The sequence below is a fragment of the Chiloscyllium plagiosum genome, chromosome 4, assembly GCF_004010195.1.
Source record: "Chiloscyllium plagiosum isolate BGI_BamShark_2017 chromosome 4, ASM401019v2, whole genome shotgun sequence".
In the NCBI taxonomy this organism is placed as follows: Eukaryota; Metazoa; Chordata; class Chondrichthyes; order Orectolobiformes; family Hemiscylliidae; genus Chiloscyllium; species Chiloscyllium plagiosum.
In genome coordinates this window covers 81,537,549-81,560,792 of record NC_057713.1, presented here as the reverse complement: position 1 = coordinate 81,560,792, position 23,244 = coordinate 81,537,549, and the positions used below count along the sequence as shown (strand labels likewise).

The 23,244-nt window shown below is 41.3% G+C and overlaps 1 protein-coding gene across 1 annotated transcript in view; it reads left to right on the top strand.

Moving 5' to 3' along the window:
- The window catches only part of LOC122549486 (regulator of G-protein signaling 22-like), a 145,351-nt gene that overhangs the window by 49,288 nt on the left and 72,819 nt on the right, over nucleotides 1–23,244 (top strand). Inside the window, exons 8-10 of the mRNA XM_043689345.1 lie at nucleotides 11,517–12,291; nucleotides 21,250–21,411; nucleotides 21,966–22,122. Coding sequence (XP_043545280.1) covers nucleotides 11,517–12,291; nucleotides 21,250–21,411; nucleotides 21,966–22,122 — 1,094 coding nt within the window. The remainder of the gene's footprint in view (nucleotides 1–11,516; nucleotides 12,292–21,249; nucleotides 21,412–21,965; nucleotides 22,123–23,244) is intronic.

The window sequence follows — 23,244 nt, the reverse complement described above, 5'->3', positions numbered from 1 at the left end:
TTTTTTCAAAGAAGTGTCACAAATCATGGAATTTGGTGAATACTATTGAAAATGGTGTGTGACCCAATATTCTTGTAAATGGTTAGTGGACCGTGAATTTGTTTTTAGGAATGATGAGTTCTAATAATATTGCTTTAAAACTGAAATCACAACTTAAAGGACATTATTACCAAAATATTATTCAAACAAGTATATATATCCACCCAACAAAAACTGAGAAAATATAATTTCACTCCACTTTAATCCCAATGTAAAGTTTAAGGGAATTTTCGGTGAATATATTTGACAGATCCCGAATACAGGTCATTTTAGTTTTTTGGATCATTTTATGCGATAATCAGTCATCTTTTCTCTCATGGTGTAACATGGCTGGTAAATCTGTTAACGTCCCATTTGTCAAAACCAATTTCACCTACACCATTCCTCAGGAAACAGAATATGTTCAATTTACCCAATGCTCCAACTAATCTGCATAATTAAAAGTAGAATGTCAAAAACTTTACTGAGCAAAGTGCATGATCATAGACTCTTGAAGCTAGCAGGAAAAGTAGATAAGGTGGTTAAGTAAGTATAAAGGGTACTTTCCTTCAATAACGTTAGAGGCTGAGGGATGATCTTATAGAGGTTTGTAAATTTATGAAGGGCATGGATAGAGTAAATAGACAAGATCAATTTCCCTGGGGTGGAGGAGTCCAGAACTAAAATGCATAGCTTTAGGGTGAGAGGGGAAAAATTTAAAAGGGACCTAAGGAGCAACTTTTTCACACAGAGGGTGGTGCCAGAATGGAATGAGCTGCCAAAGGAAGTGGTGGAGGCTGGTATAATTATAACATTTAAAAAGCATCTGGCTGGGTATATGAATAAGAAGGATTTAGAGGGATAAGGGCCAAGTGCTGGAAAATGGGACTAGATTAGTTTAGGATGTCTGGTCAGCATGGGCGAGTTGGACCGAAGGATCTGTTTCCATGCTGTACATCTTTCAGTCTCTATGCCTCTATAACGAAGGCAAATAATATAAATACCAGGAAGATGTGCTGGAACTGTGATTTAATCAAGGTACCATGAAATATTAGGGGCCTAGATACAGTGATTAAGGACCTGTTCCATTAGCTGAGAGGCAAAAGTGAGAACTGCAGATGCTGGAAACCAGAGTTTAGATCAGAGTGTTGCTGGAAAAGCACAGCAGGTCAGGCAACATCCGAGGAGCAGGAAAATCATTGCTTCAGGCAAAAGCCCTTCATCATTCCTGATCTGACCTGCTGTGCTTTTCCAGCACCACTCTGATCCAAAAACCATTAGCAGAGAGGTCAATCAAGGACCAAGAATAAAAATAATTCACACAAGAATTAGAGAGTGTTTAAGCAGATTTATTTCTATTTAACAGGTAATGGTGATCAATGTCTGAAGGAATGCTTTGCTGGCTGGTTTGCCGAGCCAGTTGGTTTATCTTGCAAATGTTTCATCTTCAGTGCTGTGTAGCCTCTGGACGAAGGGCTGTTGTTATGGTCCACTCTGAATTCATAAGGTTCTGTCTGTTATGGTGGATGGTTCTACTTCTGGTTTTGTATTGCAGTGGTCTGCAGATGGGGTCTATTTTAACGTGTTTGTTTATGGAACCAGTGGATGAATGCCAGTCCTCCAGGAATTCCCAAGCTTGTCTTTGTTTAGCCTGTCACAGCATCATGATATTGTCCCAATTATCAATACACACTGACAATGAAAGACACCAATTGTACTGGGACAACTTCACAACACTGGGACAGGCTAAACAAAGACAAGCTTAGAAATTCCTGGAGGCCTGATATTCATGTACTAGTTCCTTAAACAAACATGTTGAAATAGACCCCATCTACAGACCACTACAGTCCAAAACTGGAAGTAAAACCACTCGCCATAACAGACAGTGTCATATAAATTCAGAGTGGATCACAACGATACTGTTCCGTCTAGAGACTACACAGCACAGCACCTGAGGGAGACAAAATGTTTACAAGAAAACTAACCAGCTCAGTGAACCAACCAACACCTTTAACCACAACCTGAGCTACAGATCTTCACTAAAACCTTAAAAGAATGCATTGCAGCCAAGAAAGTACTTGAATATGTATTTGAGTTGCAGCAACCTGCAAGGCCATAAATTGGAATGTGGTATTAGTTGCTTAACTCTTTCTCAGACTCTGCACTGGCACAGTATATCATATGGCCTCCTTCTGTGTTCTAAATTGTCTAAAAATCCTATATGGGAATGTTAAGATCTTATCTGTTTCTTCTAAATTTATTTGAAATATGCATTCTAACATCATCACGTTCAGAACAAGAGTCAATGTTTTGCCACATGTGCTCTTATAAAATTGGATTCACTTTTTAAAAAAAATATTTCTGGGATGTAGGCACTACTGACCGAGCCAACATTTCTTGTTCAAACCAAAACTTGAGAATGTAATGGTAAGCTGCCTTCTTGAACTGCAGTGGGTTTGAGGGGGTGTAGGGGTAGGAGGAGTTGTACACATCCATATCAGCCTGTAACAATATTGTTTAATTTTCATTAGTTATTGTGATCTTTACATAGCCTATTTTACATTCAGGTATAAGTCATTTTAAATTGAGACACAAAAATTCCAACAAAGGCTCAGAGGAGAAATGCACATAGGTAGTACAAGTGTTAGATGGAGGGTATTTAAATGTTTGTGAATGTGGCTGAGCAACAATCACCTGAACTGCTCCTTTACATTACAAGCTGTAATATATATTGTTGTAATCTGGAAAAGCACCAATCAATAACAAATATTGATTGTACAGACTGGATTTTCACTCCAGTTTGGGCATAAGCCTTGGAGAAAGTGCTTGCAATGACAGGAGTTTAGTTCCAGAGGGACAAATAGTATCTAGAGTCATGGCACAGTGGCTTAGTGGTTAGCACTGCTGCCTCACAGCATCAGGTTCCTGGGTTCGATTCCTGCCTGTCTGTGTGGAGTTTGCACATTCTCCCCATGTCTGCATGGGTTTTCTCTGGGTGCTCCAGTTTCCTCCCAGGTCAGGTGAATTGGCTATGCTAAATTGTTCATAGTGTTAGGTGCATTAGTCAGAGGTGAATGTAGGGGAATGGGTCTGGGTGGGTTGCTCTTCGGAGGGGCAGTGTGGACTTGTTGGGCCGAAGGGCCTGTTTCCACACTGTAGAGAATCTAATGTAATGTAGACAATCTAACCTAACCCTTCATTGCGGAAAGAGTTCAGAGGCAGCAACAAAGGCTGCCAGATGCCAGGCTGGGCTGTTTAAAAGTTCCTTCCTGGTGCTCTCAGACTACTCCCATTTATAATAATAGAAGTGAAGACAAAGCCCTTTATTTCTCAGACAGACACACATGCACATGTACATTATTATACCAACAAGTATGTGGAAGATTGGGAAGAGACCAAGGGAGACCTCTCAGTAGTCTTTGATGCTGCAATGGAGCAGACAGTGATTTTCTTGGCTCAACATTCAGTATTTTATGGACAATTTGCCTCAATCAGAAGTTAAGTCCTTTTGTTTGCATACATAAAAAACCCAGGAGTCATGGTGTACTGGTACAGTATTATTTGCTGACATTTCAGCAACACTTTCCAAAACAAACATCAATACGGTAATTATTCTTTACACTCCAGATAAATCAATTAAAATAATTTTTACAATGATATGTAAAAATATGTTTCTCAAAGATTAAGTTAAATTTGTACTTCTAAAAACTTTAACCAGAAGAAAGATTAGGTGGAATCATACAGGGAGTTTAAGTGTTGTGGACTATAGTGAGGTTTGTGGCAGATTTGAATCAATCAATCATAGAATGTGGAAGCAGGCCATTCAGCCCATCGAGTCCACATTGACCCTCTGAAGAGCATCCTACCCACTCCCACCTCAGGACCTATCTCTCTAACCCTGCAATTCCCATGGCTAACCCACCTAGCCTGCACATTCCTAGACACTATGGGATAATTTCCTATAGCCAATCCACCCAACCTGCACATCTTTGGACTGTGGGATGAAATCAGAGCACCCAGAAGAAACTCACGCATACATGGGGAGAATGTGCAAACTCCTGACAGACCGTTGCCCAAGAAATTGAAAATGGGTCTCTGGTGCTATGAGGCAGCAGTGCAAACTACTAACCACCTTGTTGCCCCAATTGAATGAAAATAGGTCAAGGCCTACCTCGACATTGGTTGCACCTGATTTCATTTTTTACATTTTTTGTGAAAAGGTGAGCAAAATTTCTCACCAAGCAACAGGAATTAAAGCTTTTAAACACCATATTAATGCCTATAAGCAGCTCATAAATATTCAGCATTCTATTTTACAAAAAGGCGTGGAACAAGCTTGATGTCAAGAGTTCTTGCTATGGAAATCAGAGTGGATACCTGGCAACTTCAACTCGCTGTTTGCTCTGAAGGATCTCCATACAAGTCACATAGCACCACCTTGTATGGACACCAGCCATAAATACCTCATGACCATGAACACTGGCATCTAACATACGCCAGTCTCTAAAAACCCTCATAGTACAACTCCGATCCACTTACAGGATATTTCTGCACCTCAGCTCACACCAGCAACTATCATTATCATTCTGAAGCAAGGGCACTATGCTCAGGGACACACCCAGCTCACAGGCTGGATGAGGCTCTTCGCTTGCTCTCATAATGCACTCATTTACCCTGAGCCTATCTGGAAGTTTCCAGTGTTCCTGCCAATGTTTTGTTTTTCCTTGCTTTTTCGTGCTTTGTCCCTCAGTCACATATATTAGGGTCATATTACTTCTGTCTTGTCTTACCATTTAGAGTAGACACAAAGTAAGCTTATCGTGTTTGTCAGCAAGCTTCAGTCAAGCCAAGGGAGGTAGCCTTTGATCAGGGATTTCTGGTACAGTAAGTCAAGGACAGCCTCCATTCCAGTCCAGGAGCTTGGACAGCCAGTCAGCCACTGGGGTGGTCAGAGTTAGGACCCTTTCCTCCTAATGAGTGAGGAGATGAATGTTGGGCAGCTCACCATGTGTTTTGTGTCTTTTTGCCTTGCTGTGGGCTGTTTTCCTCATGGAATGAGAAAGAGGTAGATTTTAAGGGCGGTGCAAGTGGGTGACACAGCTGTTACTCGACGTAGGTGGGAGGTATTCTGAATGAGAGAGTTCAAAGGTTATACAGCCAGTGTTAGCGGCATTGGGATTGGGAAGCTGTGAGCAAGTGGGGACAGTATTGCAGACAATTGTATAGAGCATGAGTTTTGATAAGAGGTGCGTATAGTAGCGGAGATAGAGTGAGAATGAGGAATCAGAGGGAAGATAGTGGAGTGGAGAAGGCCATTTATCCTCTTTTTGCAGTGCTGTGCAATCCTCCAGATATCTGAGACTGCCTGAACCAAGTGGCAACCTTAGAACAGGTTGGCATATTCTGATATTATGGCCTCCACTGCCAGATGATGCTGCTCCTTTAACAAGGTTATGTTGTCCTTGGTTTTTTTCAAAGAGGTTGTAAAGACGCAAGTTCTGAAAAGTTTGATTTTCGATGGATTTTAGGGCCGGTTTGATTATAGCGAACAGATACTGCCTCAGGAAAAAGACTTTTAAGCTTTTAAAATAAAACATGTACAATGAAAGGGGACTGGCCAGTTACAGTCATAGGGTTATAAAGATGTACAGCATGGAAACAGACCCTTCGGTCCAACCCCTCCATGCTGACCAGATATCCAAACCCAATCTAGTCCCACCTGCCAGCACCCGGCCCATATCCTTCCAAACCGTTCCTATTCATATACCCATCCAAATGCCTCTTAAATTTTGCAATTGTACCAGCCTCCACCACTTCCTCTGGCAGCTCATCCCATACACGTACCACTCTCTGTGTGAAAAAGTTGCCCCCTCCCAGTTCAGCTTTTCTCTAGTTTGGTTTAGTCTGGCTATTCACTGAAAGCTGTCAGGCAATTTTAGAATGCTGGACCCAAAGAAGCAGGTCCCTGTTAATCCTTCTCTCTCTCTGACTTCTCTCCTGTATGACCCTGTGTTTAATTTTGCCTTTTGTGCCAAGGTGTGTTTAAGGGGATTGATGCAAGTTTTTGGAATAGCATCTTTAAGTTGGGATGATCTGTTGGATTTTTGGATATGTTAAGTTATTCTGCATTCTGTTCTCTTTTGTTTGTGTTTCATTGGGTAATCTTTTAAATAAATTATGTTTTGTTAAAACTAAGTGGTTTGACCAGCTACATCCCTCCTGGAATATCTGTGTTACACCTGCTTAAAACAACTAGCAAAGTTAGGGCCTAGACCATTTTCTTGAAATATATTGAGGGGGTCTGGTCTGGTCCATAACAAAGAGGAAGAGAATATCTTGCATCTGTGCCAGCTCAGTCAGCAGAATCTCCAGGTCCCTGTCTGCAAAACAATTTCCACCTGTCTACCATGTCCAGGTCAAATGTCAGAAACTGTGCAGGACAACTCTCAACAGACAGTGCTTGTTTGGGTGAACAATGGTCTTTTAGAGATGGTGCAGGCACAAGGAATGCCAATTCTTTTAGCAGATATCCAGTGAGAGGCAAGTTATTGCAGGAATAGTGTGTCACAAGATAGGTGTAGGTAGTTAATGAGGCAGGTTTGGTAAGATATGACAAGAAATTATCCTGGGTCTTTCAGCATGACAGCTTGTTAAAAAAACACAACTTCTACTTATAGAATCTTAGAGTTTTTCAGTATGTAAAAAGGTCCTTCGGTCCACTGTATCTGTGCTGGTCATCAAACATCCATTTATTCTATTACCATTTTCTAGCACTTGGCTTGCAGCCTTATATGCTATGGCATTTCAAGTATTCATCTAAATAGCTCTTAAATGTCTTGAGCATTCCTGCCTGGACCACCCTTTCACATGGTGAGTCCCAGACACCCACAACCTTCTGAATGAAAAATATTTTTCCTGCCCTAAACCTTCCCCTCCTTACTTTAATACTATGCCCTGGTTACTGATCCTACTCCCACTAAGGGGAAGAGTTGTGTCCCATCGACTGTCTATGCTTTCAGAACATTGCCTGAATCAGATCCCTCTTCAGCCTTCTCTGCTCTTAAGGAAAATAACCCCAGCTTATCCAGTCTCTGAATCATTCCAGCCCAAACACCATCCTAGTGAATCTCTTCTGTACCCTCTCTTGCACAATGATATCTTTCCTATAATAAAGTAACCAGAGCTGTGCACAGTACCCTAGCTGTGGCCTAACTAAGGTTATTTACTGCTCCATCATAGTCGCCTTGCCCTTGTATACAGTAGCCAAAAAGTAAGATTCAACCTGTTGTGTTTGAAAAAATTATCGTATTTTTGATTTTTTTGAAGAATCAGCATGTTTATATCAAGTAATAAATGCAATTGTATAATTGATTGTAAATATTTCATGCAATTTGATGATTGTTTATTTTTGATGTTGTATGATTTATTAGCTCCATTCACTTAGAGTCATAGAGTCATAGAGATGTACAGCATGGAAACAGACCCTTCGGCCCAACCTGTCCATGCCGACCAGATATCCCAACCCAATCTAGTCCCACCTGCCAGCACCTGGCCCATATCCCTCCAAACCCTTCCTATTCATATACCCATCCAAATGCCTCTTAAATTTTGCAATTGTACTAGCCTCCACCACATCCTCTGGCAGCTCATTCCATACACGTACTACCCTCTGCGTGAAAAAGTTGTCCCTTAGGTCTCTTTTATATCTTTCCCCTCTCACCCTAAACCTATGCCCTCTAGTTCTGGACTCCCTGATCCCAGGGAAAAGACTTTGTCTATTTATCCTATCCATGCCCCTCATAATTTTGTAAACCTCTATAAGGTCACCCTTCATCCTCCGACGCTCCAGGGAAAACAGCCCTAGCCTGTTCAGCCTCTCCCTGTAGCTCAGATCCTCCAACCCTGGCAACATCCTTTTAAATCTTTTCTGAATTTATTGCAGGATCTTTGCATGCAAGCTTGAATTGACAAATTATAATTGTTTCAATTCATTACTCTCTTTACATTTTGTACTACTCCCCTTCAGAGCCCTGTGAATGCATTATCCAGCTAGTACAATAAGTAACATAGAACACAGAACATAGAACACAGAACAGAACAGGCCCTTTGGCCCTTGATGTTGTGCCGACCTGTGAACTAATCTAAGTTCATCCCCCTACACTATCCCATCATCCTCCATGTGCTTATCCAAGGATTGTTTAAATCTCACTAATGCGGCTGAGTTAACTACATAGGCAGGCATTCCACACCCTTACCATTCTGAGTAAAGAACCTGCCTCTGACATCTATCTTAAATCTATCACCCCTCAGTTTGTAGTTATGCCCCGTCGTACAAGCTGATGTCATTACCCAAAGAAAAAGACTCTCGCTGTTCACCCTATCTAATCCTCTGATCATCTTGTATGCCTCTATCAAATCCCCTCTTAGCCCTCTTTTTTCCAAGGAGAACAGACCCATATCTCTCAGCCTTGACTCATAAGACCTTCCCTCCAGACCAGGCAACATCCTGGTAAATCTCTTCAATGCTTCCATATCCTTCTTGTAATGGGGTAACCAGAACTGGACACTTGATTGAGGTTTTTTTGAAGATGTAGCAAACAAGACTGATGAGGGCAGAGTGGTGGACGTGATCTACATGGGCTTCAGGCAGGTGTTTGACAAGGTTCCCATGGGAGACTGGTGAGCAAGGTTAGATCTCATGGAATACAGGGAGAGCTAACCATTTGGAAACAGAATTGGCTCAAAGGTAGAAGACAGAGGGTAGTAGTGGAGGGTTGTTTCTCAGACTGGAGGCCTGTGACCAGTAGAGTGCTACAAGGGTAACTACTTTTTGTCATTTATAGGTGACCTGGATGTGAGCATGAGGTATAGTTAGTAAGTTTACAGATGATACCAAAATTGGAGATGTAGTGGACAAAGAAGGTTACCTCAAAATAAAACGGGATCTTGATCAGATGGGCCAATGGGTTGAGGAGTGGCAGATGAAGTTTAGTTTAGATAAATGAGAGGTGCTGCATTTTGGGAAAGCAAATCTTAGCAGGACGAATACACTTAATGGTAAGGTCCTAGGGAGTGTTGCTGAACAAAGGGACCTTGGAGTGCAGGTTCATAGCTCCTTGAAAGTGGAGTCACAGGTAGATAGGATAGTGAAGAAGGAGTTTGGTATACTTTCCTTTATTGGTCAGAGTATTGAGTACAGGAGTTGGGAGGTCATGTTGCGGCTGTACAGATCATTGATTAGGACACTGTTGGAATATTGCATGCAATTTTAGTCTTCTTCCTATCGGAAAGATGTTGTGAAACTTGAAAGGGTTCAGAAAAAGATTTACAAGGATGTTGCCAGAGTTGAAGGATTTCAGCTATGGGGAGAGGTTGAACAGGCTGGGGTTGTTTTCCGTCGAGCATTGGAGGCTGAGGGGTGACCTTATAGAGGTTTATAAAATCAGGAGAGGCGTGGTATAGGATAAATAGACAATCTTTTCCAGGGAGTTCAGAACTAAAGAGCATAGATTTAGGGGGAAGAGGGGAAAGATATAAAAGGACCTAAGGGGCAACTTTTTCACACAGAGGGTGATTTATGTATGGAATGGGCTGCCAAAGGAAGCGGTGGAGGCTGGTACAATTGCAACATTTAAAAGGCATCTGGATGGGTATATGAATAGGAAGTGTTTGGAGGGATATGGGCCAGTTGCTGGCAGGTGGGACTAAATTAGGTTGGGATATCTGGTCGGCATGGATGAGTTGGACCAAAAGGTTTGTTTCCATGCTGTAAATCTCTATGACTCTATAAGACCCCTCCCACTCCACCAAGGACATGCAAGTCCAGGGTCTCCTCCACTGCTAAATCCAAGTCACCCAACAGCTGGAGGAAAAACGCCTCATCTTACACCTTTGGACCCTCCAACCATATGGGATCAATGTCGACTTCACCAGTTTCTTCATCTTCCCTCACCCCTCCAGCACAGCCTTCTTAAACTGTCCTGTCAATCTTAGTTCTCACCTGTCCGCTCCACCCTATCACCATCATGCCATTGTCATGTATTGCCTTCCCAGCTACATTCCCCCCAGCTCCACATATTTATGTCTCAGCCCCCTTGGCCATATCTATTGGATTTTGAGTCTGATGACTGTTCATCAGAGCACCATTCATCAGACTCAAAGTGATAGGTAAAAGTGAGGATTGCAGATGCTGGAGACCAGAGTCAAGAGTGTGGTGTTAAAAAAGCACAGCAGGTCAGGCAGAATCCGAGGAGCAGCAAAGTCCCTTCATCAGGAATGAGGCCGGGAGCCCCGGGGTTGGAGAGACAAATGGGAGGGGTGGGGCTGGGAGGGGTAGCTGAAAGCGCAACAAGCAGATGAGGTGGGGGAAAAGGAGACAGATCAGACAGCAGGGTGGCGCAGACAGGTGGGAAGGAAGATGGACAGAGGGGACAAGTCATGAGGATGGTGCTGAGCTGCAAGGCCAGAACTGGGGCAAGGCGGGGGCAGGGAAATGAGGATACCGGTGAAGTCTACATCGATGCCCTGTGGCTGGAGGGTCAGAGGCAGAAGATGAGGCGTTTTCCCCACAGGCATCGGGCGGCCAGGGAGTGGCGATGTCATGTAACAAGTTAGTTCAAATTGCAAAACATCCACTTCCAAACCTGTTGACGTAAGGCTTAAGTTGTAGAGTTTCCTGTCCCTCTAGGCCAACAGCCATGATTAATGGAAAATTTTATGTTCCAAGTTGTCCTGACCTTTTGGGACTTGCAATTTACAGAAGCAAAAAATAAAGGACAAGACAGGATAAACCCAGGAAAGATGTTCCCAATGATCAGTGTTTTCAAGAAGGAGACAGATATAGTTCTTAGAGTTAAAAGTTGAGGAGAAAATAGGAACAAGGTAACTAGTTGGATGATTACCCATAATCATATTTAATGATGGAGCAGGTTTGATGGGCTGAATGGCCTACACCTGCTCCTATTTTCTAAGCTTCTATGAAATATAGGTAGAAATAAATATGTGTCATAACATACTAGTACTTTGCCTGTGCATTCTTTTCCTATAAAAGGGGAGCAAGAAGCCGGGGTGATCTTCTTAGAGTAGAGAAGGTTCAGGGCAGATTTAATAAACGTGTTCAAAATCATTAAGAGTTTCAGTCAAATGAATTAGATGAAGCCATTTGCCTTGCTACAACAATTGGTAACCAAAGGAGACAAATTTGCAGTGCCTATTAAAAAAAACAGAAATTATATGAATAAACATGTTACATAGTGGATTATTATGATCTTCCCTGCCCATGAAGGGGTGGAGTTTGCTAAGCAGATTCACTAATGAATAAAGATTAGGTTAAACACTTGAAAATAAAAAAAATACAGGGTTATTTGATCAAGGAATGGGACAAATTCAATAGCTCCTTCAAAGAGCTGGCCAAGGGAAGATGGGCTGTACGATTTCCTTTTGCACTATGTCAGTGTATAACTCTATCATTAACACTGCTTAATATTAAATTGCTCTAGGTGTTTCAGTAATAGAAGAAGTTATGCAACGTATTGTTGCTGAAAAGATACCCCACCATAGCAGAAAGGCCAGTGGCGGTACACAACATAGTTGCATTCCTGGTTTGTCCAAACCAGTAGTTGTGGATGACGAGATATTTGAATCTGTTCCTGGATACGATTTAAATGGACAAGAAATTATTTACCTTGAACCAAAGTCAGAGGATGAAACTAAACATGGCCAAAAAGTAAAGAGAAGAAACAAGAAAGAGGTAAGCACTGATAATAAGGCACCATTGAATGAAGATAAGGTCAATGAAAAAGCAGAATTGCATGATCAGAAGATCCACATTGACACTAAAACAAGAACTCATAAACAGCTGGTCAGCACATTTGATAAAGCAGCAACTCATGGAACAGAAACCAACCTGTTTTCTGAGAATGAGAAAATGAAACTTCACTTGGAGAGTGATACTTACCCAGCACCAAAGTCTAACATTTCTCAAACAGCTCAGTTGGGTGTACAGCAATCATCTATAGTCAGTGATATTATAAAAACTCAAAATCTTTCGGATGGTATGGGTGAAGATAGTATGGAATCTGACTCTACTAATGAGGAAGGTGATATCAGATATTTCTGCTACGTGGAACCACCTCATAGCTTCAATTTCAAGAACCGAAAGGGCATTGAAAAATTCAAGAAATTTCTCCATGGAACTGCTGGTGAGAAATACTGGTGGCTATGGATGGATATTGAAAGATTAAAGGTTATCAAGGATAGCAAAAAGAAGCAAAGGTTAGTCATAGTTTTAATGTAAAAGATCTGATTTTACAATTATCTTAGTCATTATTTCTATAAAACAGCTCTCAATTGAAATGAAAACATAAATGTTTTTTATGTAGCCTTTACATGTGACATTAATCATGCAAAAGTTTGAAATTTGTTTTAGACTTGCCACGTCAGCTAAATCCAATTGATCGTATTCTCCCCTTAATAACAAAATATTGCTTTTATCTAGCACCCTTAACAAGTTGTTAAAGTCAGAATAAAAACGGAAAAAACTGCAGATGCAGTAAATCAGAAACAAAAACAGAAGTGGAAAAGCTCAACAGGTCTGACAGCATCTGTAAAGAGAAATCAGAGTTAACATTTAGGTCCAGAGGCCCTTCCTCAGAACCGGACCCTAAACGTTAACTTTGATTTCTCTGCACAGATGCTGCCAGACCTGCTGAGTTTTTTCCAGCAACTTATGTTTTTGTTGCTAAAGTCAAAAGACTAATAATGGAATCTAAGCTTTATGGAAGTTATTGGAGTTCCCATCATTTAGGTGCAATGTTAGACTGATGTTTTGCCCAACTGATTGGGTGGGAGTTGAGGAACTCACAACACTATATGAAATACAGGGACCTCTTCCAGAGCCTGATCAAAACTGTTTTCTCAATCTATTATGACCAAGTGAGATGGATGAATCAGTTCCCCTTTTCCCAATCTCCCCTTTGGTCAACAAGGTTTAAGTTTTTTCAGACCTTTCTCCAAGTAAAATGATATTAACTAATTTTTCTTGAAGCAGTAAAATTTTTGTGGAGTTAAAAAATAACAAGTTTATTGCCTGCAAAGTTAAAACGGGATAGCATTCAGTGCAAAAAATAGTAAAATAGTCGCCATTTAAGGGTCTGGAGCATCCTTGAGGTGAAACAGTTTGAGACCACAGTTGGTCAATTGATTTCTGGGACCATCAGCTGGTGAGAATCTTGCAGTTAGGTTTTAAGTTCTCCACTTCCTGGTGTTTCTTTCTATTCAATCAGTGTTGTTATTAGCTTTTCTTCTTGAAAGACTGAGGAGAGAGAATAAAAGAGAGGAGGTTTTTGGCAGCCTGTTTCAGTTCTACAGTCAAAACACATCTCTCATCCTTTTTTTTCAATAACTTCTTTGAAGTACAAGCTACAAGTTTTGCTTCTTTTCCAAATGTGAAAAATTCTTCATAATGGTGCAAATAAGATTTGAAATGGGGACATTTTCACACTCCTCATAATATGTTGGGTGTCATGGGAAGCTGCAGTGTTGCCTGGTTTAATTGCCTTTAGATAAATGTTAATTTCAATTCCAAAATTAAACATCACATAACACTAGGCTATAGTCCAACAGGTATATTTGGAAGCACTAGCTTTCAGACCACTGCTCTTCCATCAGGTGGTTGAGGAGTATAAATCGTAATTCACAGAATTTATGCCAAACGTTTACAGAGTGATGTAACTGAAATTATATATTGAAGAAGACCTGGATTGTTTGTTAAGTCTGTCATCTTTTAGAATGAACGTGTTGGTTTCAGTTCTTTCATGTGTAAATCACAGAACATTTAAAAGTTATATTCTCAAGTGAACTTTAACAATTGGTGTCATGTTGGCCCAGATAATGCATTGAAGATGTGAGCTGCCCTGTGTGTGACTGTCTGTGCCACAATGGTCAGACTGATTTTAATCTAAAAATAGATTTACAGAATCTTACATGAATTCATGCAGTTTTTGAGCAAAGTAAAATGTAATTCTGCAACTACAAATGAACCCCACAAACTTATATGTGTATGTGTGTATGTGGGTGGGTGTGTGTGTGTGTGTTGGGGGTCATGCGAGGGTTATGAGTGTGTGTGAGAGAGTCTGTGTATGTGTGTGAGTTGAAAATGTGTTGCTGGAAAAGCGCAGCAGGTCAGGCAGCATCCAAAGAACAGGAGAATCGACGTTTCCTGAAGAAGGGCTCATGCCCTAAACGTCGATTCTCCTGCTCCTTGGATGCTGCCTGACCTGCTGCGCTTTTCCAGCAACACATTTTCAGCTCTGATCTCCAGCATCTGCAGTCCTCACTTTCTCCTATGTGTGTGAGTGTAAATTGATATAAGTCTGTGAGAGGGTGCATGTGTGAGTGTGGGAGCTTATGTGTGAGTGTATGGGTCTGTAGAAGTGTGTGTGTAGGAGTGTCTGTGTCTGTCTATGTGTGTGGATAGTGCAATGGAGTCACATGTAGTGTGACACGAACCCAAGCTGAACAAGATCCAGACCTTCAGAGTTCCCTAAGTGCAATTATCCAACGTACTTCTCACATAGGCGACTTCTACTGCCTTCCAAAGATACACAAAGCCAACATACCAGGACGTGTCCCATTGTATTTGGCAATGGGACCCTGTGTGAGAACCTCTCTGGCTATGTTGAAGGCATCTTGAAATCCATTGTACAGGGGTCCCCCAGCTTCTGTCGCAACCCTACAGATTTCTTACAGAAACCCAGCACCCTCGTACCAGTTGAACTGGGAACATTCCTCATCACAATGGATTTTTTTGGCGCTCTACACCAGCATTCCCCATAATGACGGCTCCATGGCAACAGCCTCAGTACTCAACACCAACAACTGCCAATCTCCGAGCACCATCCTACAACTCATCCGCTTTATCCTTGCCCACAACATTTTCACTTTTGACAACCAGTTCTTTATCCAGACACATGGAACAGCCATGGGAACCAAATTTACACCCCAATATGCCAGCATTTCCATTCACAAGTTCATACAAGATTTCTTCTCTATCAGGACCTCCAAACAACATAATACACCAGGTGCATTGACAACATTTTCTTCCTCTGGACCCATGGCGAGGAGTCACTGAAACAACTACACAGTGACATCAACAAGTTTCATTCCACCATGAAACTCACCAGGGACTACTCTCTACTATCTGTCTTATTCTTGGACACATGCATCTCCATTGAGGATGGGCACCTCAGCACTTCAGTCTCCCTCAAACCCACCGATAGCATTACGATGCTATACTTCTCCAGCTTCTACCCAAAACACATTAAAACAGCCATCCCCAATGACAAGCCCTATGCATACACAGGATCTGTTCAGATGAGGAAGAACGTGACGGGCATCTGGAAGTACTCAAGGATGTCCTCATAAGAACGGAGTACGATGCTCAACTTCTCGACCGCCAGTTCTGATGTGCCACAGCGAAAAACCGTAATGACCTCCTCAGGAGACAGACATGAGCTACAACCAACAGGATACCCTTCATTGTCCAGTACTTCCCAGGAGCTGCAAAACTACACCATGTTCTTCACAGCCTGCAACACATTATCAGTGAGGATGAGCACCTCGCCAAGACATTCCCCACACCTCCACTGCTCGCTTTTAAACAGCCACCAAACTTCAAACAGATCATTGTTCACAGCAAACTGCCCAGCTTTCAGGACAACACCATACAACCTTGTCACAGTAGACGCTATACGACGTGTCAGAGTGTCCCACCATGTAGGTGGCAGGTACTCATGCGAATCAGCCAATGTTGTCTATCTCATACGCTGCAGGCAACGATGCCCTGAGGCATGGTACATTGGTGAGACCAAGCAGAGGCTACGGGAACGAATGAATGGACACCGCACAACAATCATCAGACAGGAGTGTTCCCTCCCAGTGGGAAAACACTTCAAAATTGGACCTTCAGGTGACCGTCCTCCAAGGCAGACTTCAAGACAGGCAACAATGAAAAGTGGCTGAGCAGAGGCTGATAGCCAAGTTCAGTACCTATGAGGATGGCCTCAACCAGGACCTTGGGTTCATGTCACACTACAGGTGACCCCTTTGCACTACACACACACACACACAGACCCTCTCTCATATGGTCACGCATACACTCACACAAACACCTTCTCACAGACTTTACCTCTTTACACTCATACTCACACAAACACTCTCTCACAGACACTCATAATCCCTCCCCCACACACACACACCCACCCAGATGCACACATACACATATAAGTTTGTGGGATGAATTTGTAGTTGCAGAACTACATTTTACTTTGCTCAAAAACTACATGAATCCGTCTAAAATTCTGTAAATCCATTTTTTAGATTAGAATCAGTCTGACCATTGTGGTACAGACAGTCTCACACACAGGGTAGCTCACATCTTCAATGCTTTATCTGGGCCGACATGACACCGATTGTTAAAGTTCACTTGCGAATGTAACTTTTAAATGTTCTGCTATTTACATATGAAAGAACTGAAACCAACATGTTCATTCTAAAAGATTTCAGTTACATTAGTTACATCACCCTGTAAATTTTTGCTATAAATTCTATGTGTTAGGATTGAGCCCTCCATTCCACCTGATGAAGGAGCATTGCTCCGAAAGCTAGTGTGCTTCCAATTAAACCTGTTGGACTATAACCTGGTTTTGTGTGATTTTTAACTTTGTACACCCCAGTCCAACACCGGCATCTCCAAATCATTCTAAAAGATGACAGACTTAACAACAATCCAGTTTTATTCAATATATGATTTCAGTTACATCACACTAAACTTTTGCTGTAAATTCAGTGTCTTTCAATCTTATACTCCACAGCCACCTGATGAAGGAGCAGTGCTCCGAAAGCTAGTGCTTCCAAATAAACCTGTTGGACTATAACCTGGTGTTGTCTGATTTTTAACTTTGTACACCCCAGTCCAACATTGGCATCTTCAAATCAATTTCAATTCTATTGCGCTTTGACTAATCCACGTGGTTTAATGACACTTCAATTAATGTGGATCAGGTGATGCCTGTTGTCATTTTAAGTCAATGTTTTGTCCCCTTTTTAAAACCATTTCAGTGCATGAAAGTTCAAGGTTTTAAATTGGATGATGGAATTTAAAAATCAATAGTCCATGTTTTACGTCATTATGATGGAATGAAAGTTACAAAAGAAAATAGATTGGCACGTCTTCATTGCCACTTGCGGATCGTGATGTGTACACTTTGGCTGGCATGTCTAAGTTTATACTAATGGTAACTCCAATTCAAAGATAAGTAATTTGATAACACAAAAAATATTTATTTGTACATGCATTAGTGATTAAAATTTGGAATGCACAACCTTCTCCACGCAGATTCAATGGAATGTAAAGAGCCATAGTCCAGAAAGGACCATAGGCGACTCTCTTCAATAGAGATATATATATATAGAGAGAGAGAGAGATAATTGATTATGTATAGTTTGAGAGTAATCACTGCACAAATGTGGGGTAAGATGAGATCAAACTTGCACGAACTACCAAAGCTGAAAAATGTGTTGCTGGAAAAGCGCAGCAGGTCAGGCAGCATCCAAGGAGCAGGAGAATCAATGTTTCGGGCATAAGCCCTTCTTCAGGAATGAGGAAGGTGTGCAAAGCAGGCTAAGATAAAAGGTAGGGAGGAGGGACTTGGGGGAGGGGCATTGGGAATGCGATAGGTGGAAGGAGGTTAAGGTGAGGGTGATAGGCCGGAGACGGGATGGGGGCGGAGAGGTCGGGAAGAAGATTGCAGGTCAAGAAGGCGGTGCTGAGTCCGAGGGTTGGGACTGAGATAAGGTGGGGGGAGGAGAAATGAGGAATCTGGAGAAATCTGCATTCATCCCTTGTGGTTGAAGGGTTCCTGAACTACCAAAGCCAGATTGAACCTGCACTTTAACTTTTATTCTGCACCACACCTAGTCATTTAGGCAACTGAACTCATTGACTCACATAGATTCAGGAGATTTTTATAGGCCACAGGATAAGTTCTTGAAGGAGAGAAAATTCAGGAATGTGTGGAAAAAAGGGGAATTAAATAGGTTATTCGTCAAAAAATCCAGCAAGACCTGGTGAGCCAAATGTCTTCCTCCTCCTACCCGCAACAACTGATTTCCTGCATGAATGCCTCAGGAATCAGATACTGCCTAAATGTCTAAAATACTCCACCTTCCTTCTGTGCTAAACTGTTCTATAATTTTATGAAAGTATAATTTCCTTCTCATTGAATAAAAGCCTCCCAAAGCTACAAGTGTGGTTTGGTAAAGGGAAACTAGAGCAGCAGGCAACAATAAATCACCATCTAATTTTACAAGTAATAGAATCAATTCGACTCTGATGCCATCTCACATGTAATAATTAGTTCAGTTTCCCAGTTACTTTGCAACAATTGAAATAACATTGAGTCTTGTCTTTACTAAATATAAACACTGTTTCGTACTACCCATTGTTATGGAAAAAGATACCAAACTGCGTGATTGAGTTGTATGACTACTAAATTGCCAGGGTCTTTAATTAAGGATAAGATGACTGAACACCTCAGAAACTTTCAACTGATTGGAGAAATGCAGACTTGATTTGTAAAGGATAGGTTATGTCTGACAAAGCTGATTGACTTTTTTTGATGACCAGAAAGGTGGACAGAAAAATGTCTGTGAATGTTATCTCCATGAACTTCCAGAAGGCATTTGATAAAATCTCCCAAATCAAGCCTGTTAGCCAAAGCTGGACTCATAGAATTGAAGGCAAATTGTTGACCTGGTTAATAATTTGACTGAGCAGCAAGACCTGTGCAAGTGCTTTATTTATTCACTATATTAATTCATGGCCTGAGATGGGATAGAAAGCTACATAATTCAATACTGTAAGGTGTACAATTAGAAGCATAAAATTGCAAAGAGATATTGAATAAGTAAATGATGAAAACTAGTAAATAGATTTCAATGTAGACAAATATGAGGATATCTACTGAATTGGAACTCTCCAGTAATACTTTGTCCTTATGACTGTCCATTCATTTCTACTTAGGACCCTGGTCCCAATCAGGTTCAGCTGGAGCCCATCCTGACAGTATACAGTTCCTTCCTGCCTCAGAATTAAGTTCAATGAAATGAAATACTTCTTCCTAACTTCATGAACAACTTCCTACCCTTTTTTTTCAGTATGATGTACTTTTGGCAAAAAAAATTGTGACTGGGTTTAAAAGAATTCTAATTCCGAAGGAAATGTTGACTAATCTTTTCCTGATCAGTCCAGCCCAATTAGAGTCATAGAGATTCATACAGTCATACAGCATGCAAACAGGCCCTTTGGCCCAACTTGTCCATGCCAATCAGGTTTCCTAAACTGAACTAGTCCCATTTGCCTGTGTTTGGCTGATATCACTCTAAACCTTTCCTATCCATGTACCTGTCCAAATTTCTTATAATTGTTGTAATTGTACACACCTCTACCACTTCCTCGGTCAGTTTATTCCATATATGCACCATGCTTTGTGTGAAAAAGTTGCCCCTCAGGTCACTTTTAAATCTTTACCCTTTCACTGTAAGCCTATGTCCTCCAGCTTTGACCTCCCCTACACTGGGGAAACGACCTTGGCTATTCACCTTATCTATGCCCCTCAGGATTTTATAAACCACTGTAAGGTCACCATTCAACCTCCTAGACTTCAGGGAAAAAGGTCCCAGCCTATCCAACCTTTCCTTATAACTCAAAAACTTTCTGTCTTGGTATCATCCTTGTACATCTTTTACATCCTTTCCAGTTTAATGGCATCCTTCCGATACCAGGGTGACCAGAATTGTATGGTACTCCAATTGTGGCTTTACCAATGTTTTATATAACTGTAACATGACATCCCAACTCCTGTACTCAATCAATGATCTAACCAATGAAGATAAGCAAGCTAAATGTTTATACCTGATGTATACCTCCTTTTCTTCTTGACCCAGGTCATCCTGCATTACCTACTCCTGCCAGCCTCACCCTTCACACTAATATGAATATGTGGGCCCTGAACTCTCATTATTTTGTTTTTTAATGCTTTCTACTTGCCTGACAGCCCTTTATCGGCGAACAGCCTTCCGCAGTCAACTTTTGCAAGTTCCTGTCTAATACCATGAAAATTGGCCTTGCTCTAACTTAGAACTTTAACTTGTGGACCAGGCTTATCCTTTTCTGTAAATTATTTTAAAACTAAGACAATCATGGTCATTGGTCCCAAGGAACTCCCCCACTAACACCTAAGTCATTTGACCTGCCTTATTTCCCAAGAGGAAATCAAGTTTTACCCCTTTTCTAATAGGGCCATCTACATATTGATTGAGAAAGCTTTCTTGAACACATCTAACAAATTCTTCCCCATCCAAACCCTCAGTCTAGTCTTTGTTTGGAAAGTTAAAATTCCCTACCATTACAATCCCATTATTCTTACAGCTATCTGCAATATCCCTGCAAATTGCTACTCAATTTCCCGCTGACTACTGGGGAGGCCTATAGTACAATCCCATCAAAGTGATCACCCCCTTCTTATTTCTCAGTTCTGCCCATATCAGTTCGCTGAATAATCCTTCCCTGAAGCTACTATCTATCATATTCTCTGCCTCCTATCTGCTCCTCAGTTCTTTCAACAAATCCATGCAGCATGAGAGGAGCTGCAGCCAGACACACTTCCTCAGACGTAATTGCCAGGGTCACTTGACTGTTCCCTGATCTACATCTGAAGGGAGGAATATACCACTCCACTGACTGCCATCTCTTCCCATTTAAAAAGTAGCAGAATTAGGGACAATTACTTTTCCCTTATCTTGTTGCTGCTCACCCTCCTCAACAAAGCCCACTATTCACCTAAGCCCATTCTTAGATCTAACTAGCAGCAGCTTTACTACAAAGCAGCCCCTTGCATAAATGGCTAGAATAAGACACAGTAATGCCTCCTTCCCCAACTACCCAAAGCACTTAGTTTAAGTCCCAGAATTTTCACTTACTAAAAGGCATGCAAATTAGATTTAATGTATGTCTGTTCATAGTTAATCTGCTTTTGTGTTAATGTATTACATAATGTTTGTTATTCCGTATCATGAATAGTGTTTGTTTAAATTATTCTCCTATTTATGCTTTCATTGCTCTACTCTGTTCTGTACAATGTATTTGATTATATTTTGTTCTTTGGCTGAAAGTTACCTGAACAAGATACGGAATCGATATTTATTTAATGGGGGTGAATACTGTATGAATGAGGAGGCACGTGCAAAGCTGGGTCTCTCATCTGTTTCTCAGTGGACTGTAGAAAACATGAGTCAAGTTCAGTCAGATGTAGTCTCGCCTCTGCTTCTCTACTGGTGAGTACAGACACAAGGCTGGGGGATATAGGCTATGATATTTAATGTATATCTATTTAGATTTCATTAATATATTGCATAGAGTGGAATCTATTAACTGCAAATCACATAAAAGAAGCTTTATGCACAGGTTATGAAATGGGTTTACCCACGATACTGTCAGGTCCAGATTATGACAGTTGTATACTTTAAAACAGACACACTATCTTTAAAATAGACACACTATGGTAACTAACATCTGTAAGTATTGATTATTCCCAATCAACTTTTTTGATGAAGAGCTTATGCTGAAAACTTTGATTCTCCTGCTCCTCTGATGCTGCCTGACCGGCTGTGCTTTTCCAGCACCACACTTTTCGATTCTGATCTCCAGCATCTGCAGTCCTCACTTTCTCCTAGCTTTTAATTATTCTCTTTTGATCATTCTCTTCACTACTATTAAAGTATGAATATGATACTCCTGAGAAGCTAGCAACAGAAATAGCCACCTATGTTTGTTACAAACATGCATGTATTGTTCTGAACATTTTCATTTTTTTTTCAAACTATTTCAGGGGTCCAAGGTACTGTATTAATAAAGGATTTCCCATACGGCAAGCTGGCATTGCCTTGAAAGACTGGGAAGATCGTCAGTTGAGACCAAAGTCTGATGTAGGCCCATTTCCTATGATAATGCCAAATCCTGTCAAGGTAGAATGCATTCCAAACAAGGTTGGCATCATGTTGTGGTTACAAATTGAGCTTTTCTAAAAGTTTTATTTTCAAACTGTAACAAATGTTCTTATTTCCAATGGACATCTGCCTATCCTGGTTAAAGATTGCTCATAACAATGCTTTTTGACTCAAGAATCAAATTATAACTTTTTATTCCTATTACCAAGAGAGGCTGGAATCAAAAGATATGAGGAAAGTGACATATTTGCTAACTCCTTTGACTTTCTTGCTCCAACTTTTTAATCTATTCTTTTGTCTTGAACGTATTAGTGATGAGGTGCTGAGATTTATTTGGTGTAAAAATAGTTTAGTTTTGTGGTATGACTAGGTGAAGAGATGGAATTACACATCTCTCACCCCACTCATTTTCTCAGTTGGTTGCAACAAATATGGTCTAATTTATTTTTCAGCGTACAACAATCACACCTCAATTAAATTGTAGTTCATAGTACGTATATGGAATAAGCTGCCAGAGGAAGTGGTGGAGGCTGGTACAATTGCAACATTTAAGAGGCATTTGGATGGGTATATGAATAGGAAGGGTTTGGAGGGATATGGGCCAGGTGCTGGCAGGCGGGACGAGATTGAGTTGGGATATCTGGTCGGCATAGACAGGTTGGACTGAAGGGTCTGTTTTCATGCTGTACATCTCTGTGACTCTATGAAATAAAGACAAATTTTATGACCCACTACCTTGAAGAAAGAATACTAATGTGACATCAAACAAGCACACACAAAAGCAATTAATAGGTTTGACAACAAGACAGGGGAAGGCACCTTGTATAAACAAAACAAGGGAGATGTGATGGTAGTTTGGCGCACCGATCTTTACACCTCTGAGGTTAAATGCCAGCTTGCGGACTCCTCCCCCTACTGCCCCCTTGACCATGACCCCACCTCCCACCACCAAACCTTCATCTCCCAGACCATCCATAACCTCATCACCTCAGGGGATCTCCCATCCACCGCGTCCAACCTCATAGTCCCACAACCCCGCACCGCCCGTTTCTACCTCCTGCCCAAAATCCACAACCCTGACTGCCCCATCTGAACCATTGTCTCAGCCTGCTCCTGCCCCACCGAACTCATCTCTGCATACCTCGACACGGTCCTGTCCCC